The sequence below is a fragment of the Brugia malayi genome, assembly GCF_000002995.4.
Source record: "Brugia malayi strain FR3 genome assembly, contig: Bm_v4_Chr4_scaffold_001, whole genome shotgun sequence".
NCBI lineage: Eukaryota > Metazoa > Nematoda > Chromadorea > Rhabditida > Onchocercidae > Brugia > Brugia malayi.
Window position 1 is genome coordinate 1,701,006 of NW_025062478.1, and position 8,066 is coordinate 1,709,071.

Consider the following 8,066-nt stretch of genomic DNA (forward strand, 5'->3'; position numbering starts at 1 on the left):
CGGTTACAATAAACAAGGCAAAGATATAAGATGCAATTCTTATTTTATGACAGTGCAGAAATAATGCAATCAAATGATACCATTATGTTGGATAATTTTCAAGTTAAATTTCGTGTATTTTCAATAAGCTTTTAAACTTAACTTTTAAAAAGAAATTAAATATGCTAAAATTAATGCTTTTTAATTCCTATACATCCAACACACTGTAACTTATCGAGGAAAGCTACAATTTAAATGCAGCCGAATTAAGAATTACAAAAACATGCATAAACAGACAAATAAGCTCTTGAAAGTTAAATAGAAATGCAATAAATAAATTTAAATTTGGTGTCATAAATCTCGCGATAATAAACATATTGGAAAATACTTCACGTGTGTTTGCCACTGAGCAGAGATTTGGAAAAATCGTATCTCTGACCAAATACAACCATCAATCGAAACTGAAAAAGAAAGAAAAAAGGAAGGTTGATCAATGAAATGATGAATAATTTAATGGAAACCGCAAGACAGAAAAATGCATAAGCTATAAAGATTAATTTGTGATATTTTATTTGTTATTCTTAATTTAAATTATTTATTAGCATCATAGCTAAAAAAGAGATAATATCTTGTTATTATTATAATAATTCGAATTCAATCCTCCTTATTTCACTGACTTCATTGTGTGCAAATAATTTGAGCCCCTTTTGTTCTAACAAAACAATATGTGAAAATCATTCTTTGAAATATTATCAGATAAAATAAGCCAAATGCTTTAAACAACTTGATCAGTTTTAAGAAACGTATAAGGATGCTATAAATTAACTTACTTGTAAGAGGATGTTTTCCACTACAAATAAGACGTGCCACATTGTTAATGCACTGAACTGAACTTTGACCCTCTGACTCATTTCGCTACAAATGAAAATTTCCACCAATGAAGTTAAATAATTAAAATATAGTTACTAAAAAATCATAGAAAGTGAACAAAGAAATAGTAGCAAATATAAAACTTATATTTTCAAATCAAAAAAAAAACAAAGCTGTTCTTGAATTTTATATTAATGGAATGATTATTTTACAAACTATGCTACTTATATTTAAAGTAACTATTGGAAACGTACTTGCACTTTTTTCATTCCAAATTTATGCAACATTTTGTCGCGCCTTCGCTCTTTAACAAATTGAAAAGAAAGAAGGGCACTAAATGGCTTTCGAAATACTGCAAATGAACGAAATGCTGATCGAATTGAATACTTCAAAAATTGAGGTTCACGTTTGATTACTCCACTGCCACCGCTGCCGATACCACTATTTGCACCGCTTTCATTCTAGAAATGAAAGTTATTAAATTATGAAACCACAAAAAACAGCTAACTTATATAATAGAAGAAATAAACGGACAGGTAGTATATTATTGTAATATCAAAGTTCTAAAAATCAAAAATCTTCAATTTAGATTGTTATATACGCAAATTATGCCTTCGTATTTGCATATGAAAGAAATAAAAGCATTATCGAAATTAAAGACGGATCTCTAACTTACATTTTGATTACTTGGTATCCAATATTCGATTAGAAGGTCCTGTGAATCAGATATTTTGATATTATGTGGAGTTAATGGAGGAGATAATTGTTGCACACCAAAAATACCCTGCAACGATAATGTCAGCATTTTTTCATCAGTAAATTTTTTCATTCATAGGAAAAATGCTTAATTAATAAAACTATTTTTCAACTTAATTAATAACATTACCTAAAAAAAAAAAAACAGGTTTAGGGACTAACAGTATGACACTGCAGAGGAATTCACAGAATTCTGCAATTTCAAAAGTATTAATTATTCTACTCTTGGCTATTTGGTTAAGTTAGACATCAACTAACACTTTTTTATAAGATTTCCACAATGTTTTGTAAGATTTCATTAAAATCAAAACGAAATTTTAATGGCATCAACAGATTTTAGAAAAGAAACATATAAATCATTTTACAAGTACCTGAGTTTCCTCATTAAGTCGTGCAGACATTGTGCAAGCTTCTATGTCCTCTTCAAACTGACCAACTCGAATTTCGGAAAGAAATGGAACAAACTGTGAACTTTCCTTTTCATCGATTAAACTGTAATTTCATCAATTAGTTCTTAAGAAAATGTACAACCAGAAGTGTCAAAAGAATGTCAAAAAAAGTATAATGCCATCTAATATTAGTCAAGTATTTTGTTGGAAAAAATTTTAATATTAATCATTAATATTAATCAAGTATTTAAGTAGTAGTTGAATAAAATTACTGAATGAACTATTTACTGACTAATTAAAATATAGCGGGAGCATAAGTGCCATTTGGACCGATCGAATAATTAACTAACAGTACTGAGAAACTAATATTTATATAATATATAAAATGAGAAGACATACGCTTTACTGTGCAACTGTAACATTGCTTCACCAATTGGTAGTTTTCGAAATGTTCCCTCCTGTATATTTCGCAATTTTTCCGAAAATGTTTTTAGCTCAGACATTAGAAATTCATCAGGATTTTTCACAAAAAATTCACCCAATCCACATGTACCACCGGTTCCAGCTTGAAGAACTTTACCAAGTGGACTAGACGGTTGTGTAATTACGCAAAATCTAAAATAAAATGAAAGAAAAAAAAGAAAGATAAAATAAAAAGTTGCCGTAAAGAGTTCGACTATGTTGGATAATAAAAAGAAAAAACTATTTATTTCATATAATTCATCACATAAAATAAAATGTCTCACCTTAGAAAATTGATCCATTCAGCTGATTTATCTTGCAACGATTCAACATACGCACGAAGAATAAAACTAATTAATTTTTCTGAACCAATTACACCAAGAACTGTACACGGTGGAGATATTGATGAGCTGTTACAACTATAAAAAAATATCCTAATTTTTAAACTTCAATAAATTTTGATATAAAAATGAAACAGCAAACTTTTCTGGCAAAACTTTTTCGTATATATAAATTCTACCCGTAATTTGCTAATAAATTTTATAGAATACATACAAAAAATACCTACAATTTTTGTATTTTCGCAACAACTGATGAGATCAATAAGCGGCAATCATTGAATGATGAGCAATCCAGTACCCGAAAACCGGAACCAAAAAATGATGGAATCTGGATATCACAACTATCACATAACCATAAACGTTCACTAACATTCCATAACTCTTCATCGTTTATAACAGCGGATAACTATAAAAACTTTTCATACCTCAATTAGAGTGCCTATCACTATGAAATATAAAAACGAAACGAAAAGAAGAAAAAAAAAAAATTAGCTCCAAAAAACTATTTGAAAGGACGAAAAAAGAAAAAAGTAATTCAGTAATATAGAGATAGAAAATAAAGGAAATAAAAATGAAGCAACTATAAAAGACAACTACAACTAATCATACCTATACTAAGTAATCAAATAATTCCATTTCAACTCTTAAGTTTTGAATTTGAAGAATTAAGCAATCAGTTTCGAAAAATGTAATTCAGAACACTTCTGTAATTGCAATTAAGTTTAATTTCAGCTAAAATATAACATTTCATTTTACATAAACCTAATAAACTAAATGTGATAAAGTAGTTGAGTAAAATAAACCCTAAATACTTAATTTTTACTAAATTATAATCGGGAGTACACAGAGAAAAAAAAAAACTACTTTACTTTTCTAACTATGTAAAAATTTACCCAATCGGTGACAGATGTTGTACGCATGGGATGCCAATGAGATTTCCCAACATTTCCTGCTGAATCAGAATTTGGCAAACAAAGAGGAAATGAAACAGCAGAAGCTGATGCTGGTACATTTGAAGCGGTAAAATGATGACCAGGAATACTACTCATTGTGGTAGTACTTGGAATTGTTTCTAATGTTGCTAATAACTTTTGATGACTCTTGTCAACTGAAGCACATCTGCAACCAATAAATCTGGTGTTTCTATATAGCAAAAGTTTGAAATATCTATCGTCTAAATGACAATTTTTAAACAAATGTCCTAGTTTATATAATAAAGAATAATATTTACCTGGGAATAATTAAATCAAATAAAATAATAAAACTACATATTAAGGAAAACTTAAATTATAAGTCTTTTTTCCCTTTTTTAAAAAATAATAATGGAATGATTTGATATGTTTAGAAAGCAATAACGAAATGTCTAACAAAGGTCAAGTACTTCAAATAATAGAAAAATTACGTGAACTTTAAAATAACTTCCTCACTTACATGTTAGATGACATAGCCATCAGATTATCAACATCAGTGCTAACTTCTTCATCGCTATCCGTTTCTTCAGTATTATCCTGAAACGGATTTTCTTTTTTCCTTTTTTCTTATATTTGATTGCTTTAAAATAAAACATCATAATCGGATTAAAGAGAATGATTGAAATATATCAATACTTTATCATTGCTGACTGATGGTAACATTTCCCGTGATGCAAAGTATGGCCGCAAACTTGGTCGTGGATTGCTCACTATACTCAAATTATCCATGACCATTTCTGGTCCTGAATCCGATAAATTATCCAGTTCTTCGAACAGCTCCTCAAGCTCTTGTGCTGTCGGTGCTACACTACCAGTTCGTGATGTAGAATCTGAATAAATTAACACTTATTGTCTAATATCTTGATTAAACAACAGTAAAAAAAAATTTAATAAAAATCAAATACTTGCAGATTAACCTGCAATTCCTTCTTCAGGGATTTTGAATCGTTTTAACAAAGATGAAAATTTCTGCTTCAAATTCTTCCGCGCTATTTTTCTTTCTTGTGTTTTCTTATACCTAGAAAATGCATAAACTGTCAATTGGTAAAGTAAATATAGAGACATAGCATCTAAGAATGCAAGAAAATAAAGAACAAATTGTACAGTAATGCGTAGATGCATAGAATAGAACATATAACCTAATAAGGAGTCAAAAACAAAAAACAATGAAGAATTTGTCGAACAGTTGAAATTTAATGTATTAATATTTTACCTCTGCTTTGATTCTGAACGACTTGAATCCTGCATTTCTTGTTCGTCATTTGTTTCTTGTCCATCTGATGAACTGTCGTCGTCATCCTCACTTTCCAATCCCTTCTCTTTGATCCTTCGTACACTCACTTCATTTTGAGCTTCGAATGCTTGACTTTGACAAGACCCAACTACAAGTCGTCCAACTGCTGCAAATGAAATATTCCTCACCCATCACCAGGAATTCAAAATTCTCAATACTTAAGAAAACGAAACACAACACGACTGGAAATACAGATTATTATCTTAACTGTTTCAATAACTTGAGCAACAAGAATACTAGTTAAACAAAAACATTACAATATTACTTTCCGATGTTTTACTACTAGCCTCTTTAATATATCGATGATAAGAACGTGCTTACAGAATAAATAAGTAAAAAATAATACTTGTAAACAACTAAATGTACTAAATGGCATCAATAATCATATAAACAAAAAAAAAAAAAAAAAAAGAAACTACTATATACAAATTCATTCTATGCCCAAATAAGCAGCTATTATGAATTATACCTACTTGACGATATCTAAAATTTATTACTAATTATAGCAAAGGTAACTCACGATTGATATTTTGCACTTCATCCTTCTCTGCATCTGGATCAAAAAGAGCAATCTCACGAATAGAACAATTTTGGAGCATTTCCGATAAGTTAATCGTACCTGTAAGATAATATGACATCTAAAAATCATATTTTGAAGGATATTTGAATTCTTCAAACTCATGTCAATTAATAAAAGAAAGCCTATAAAAATGCAAATAAAATGACTTACAAAAAAGTACCACCAAATACTGATGAGTAATATGCTATAAAAAAAATCACCAAGCATCACCAAATAAAGATGAATAATACGATATTAAAAAAAAAAATTACCAACAGCAAGCGTTTTATAACCCAAAATTGGTCGGTTTTTATATCGTTTGCGCCTTTGAAGCAATATATGTAAGATATTTCCTTTTCTTTTCAAGAAATGTGGGTACTAAAAAAATTTGAGCAACGTTTGCTGCGATCAACAGTTACCAAAAAAGCAAACAGAACACCATCCCATAAATACATATTGAATGTAAAGAGTTAATACAAAACATATTACAAATAAATATAATATTCTACGAAATGAAACGATGCAAAGTTGAAAACATATTAGAGAGAGAGAGAGAGAGAAGGAAAAAGAAACGATGCGTTTCTCTTAGAATTTGTTCGAAATTTCTTTTCTTTTCTTTTTTGGATGTAACTTTAAACAAACGAATTTAAATGAAGATATTGAAAAAGTCAAAATAAAAATTTGAAATTCGATTAAAACACCTGTATTGTGAATGATATATTTAAATCTATATCAACTCTGCCGTTCCTGGATTGAATTAAAAAATCATTACTACGAAGAGATCGTTTCGAACCCTAAAAATACGAAAATACTTGCAAACTAATACTGATATTTTGACTTTTTCTTTATAAAATGATCCCGATTATAAATCACTTTCATTTGGCTCGATTATATCCAAAGCAAACAAAACGAATAATATAACTTCAACCTTTTTCATCATATTTCTTTTCATTAAATAATTTCTGCGCTGTTCATGACAAAAATAATTCATAAAGACAGCAGAACAGAACGGAAGAGAAAAGAAAAGAAGAAGGAATAAAAGAAATTTTAAAGTTTAAATTTAAAAACTTACGTGTAATTTAACAGTAATAACTAAAGTAGATTGATTCCCAAGAAATGCATTAAATACTAAGCGAGTTAAAGCCATTGAAAACATCCTGAAATATTCACGAAACATAACAAATGTATGTAGAATAATTACACAACATAAGCAATAACATTTTTTAGCAAAAAAGAAAAATACATTATATTCAAATTAATTTAAATGTTTAATTAGCAATGAAAAAAGAAAGAAAAAACGATCAACCGTTGTACGGCACAAGTAACTGTTCGATCCGTTTCCCAGTTTGCAAACAATCGCATAGGTACCGTACGATTTGTAACAATATCCATATTGTTTAAATGATTGAATGATTCGAATAACGAGATGATCAATTGATTAAACTAGATAAATAATTCATTCATTCCTATCAATCATACAGAGCTGAAAAATGTACAAAATGACCAAAGATTACACTTAAAAATGTTATCTTTTGATAAAACTATCAAAATATGCTAATATGATCAAACACTAATTTTTCACCTCACAAATACTATTTCTAATATTTGTTTCAAACAATTTCGCTAACTATTTTGTTTATATTAGCTAACATAACATCTACTTTTCTTTTTCTTAACATGACATCAATTTTTAATATTTATATCAATATATCTCTTAAAAATTCCCACACTAATTTCTCTCTTCCATATTTACATACATATGTATATACCTACTACACATTTAATCACCTTATTAATTTTTAATTGTTGTCTAAAATATATTTTAGAAACAAAATACTGAATATATTCCTTATTGATGAACGAATTATTTGTAAACGAAAAAGTTTTACCTTTCTCTCGTTTCTTCAATTTTATTTGGATAAAAATTCATGAAAGTATTATTCAACAAGTAATAAATAAACATTATTAGGTGTAAAAGCAAATGAAAGATTAAAATCCTGCAAAATGATAAATATTTAGAATTGAAAATACAAACACACACAACGTAAAAAAGCCAATGTATGACAAATTAACATTTACTTTCCCTCTCTTTTCTTTTGTCTTTCCTTTTAGTTTCATCAAAATTTTTTGCTGACTTTAAAATAATGTTTTCAGATTAATTGGAGGTTAATTTCAAGTTAAAAACAGCACTGAAAACAATGGGAGTAACGATAAGAAGAATACGTAATAAAAGTTAAATTTCACACGAAACATTAACTATTTCATAGCGTCCCATCACTCGTAGCATTATATGGCCAACATTTTAGCAACTAAAAGTAAGAAAGAAGTGGGACGTTGGTAAAATTATTGGAGGAAGGGTATCGTTACTGCACTTCAATTAAATGTCACATTTGAACGGCTTAGTCTCTCTCTCTCTCTCTCTCTTCCCCTCCCTCTCTTTCTTTC

The 8,066-nt window shown here is 28.7% G+C and overlaps 1 protein-coding gene across 1 annotated transcript; it reads right to left on the minus strand.

Annotated features, from left to right (window-relative positions):
- Window positions 1-330: 330 nt before the first annotated feature.
- Window positions 331-7,013, minus strand: Bm5824 (phosphofurin acidic cluster sorting protein 1, putative; the record flags this gene model as incomplete). Its single annotated transcript, XM_043081306.1, has 18 exons — window positions 331-440; window positions 810-894; window positions 1,104-1,310; window positions 1,526-1,633; window positions 1,977-2,097; window positions 2,394-2,609; window positions 2,741-2,875; window positions 3,025-3,203; window positions 3,691-3,916; window positions 4,229-4,305; window positions 4,405-4,598; window positions 4,686-4,786; window positions 4,982-5,168; window positions 5,583-5,681; window positions 5,894-5,999; window positions 6,323-6,415; window positions 6,694-6,778; window positions 6,928-7,013. 18 exons carry the CDS (start codon window positions 7,011-7,013, stop codon window positions 331-333), a joined length of 2,415 nt encoding a protein of 804 aa, XP_042937240.1.
- Window positions 7,014-8,066: the final 1,053 nt, after the last annotated feature.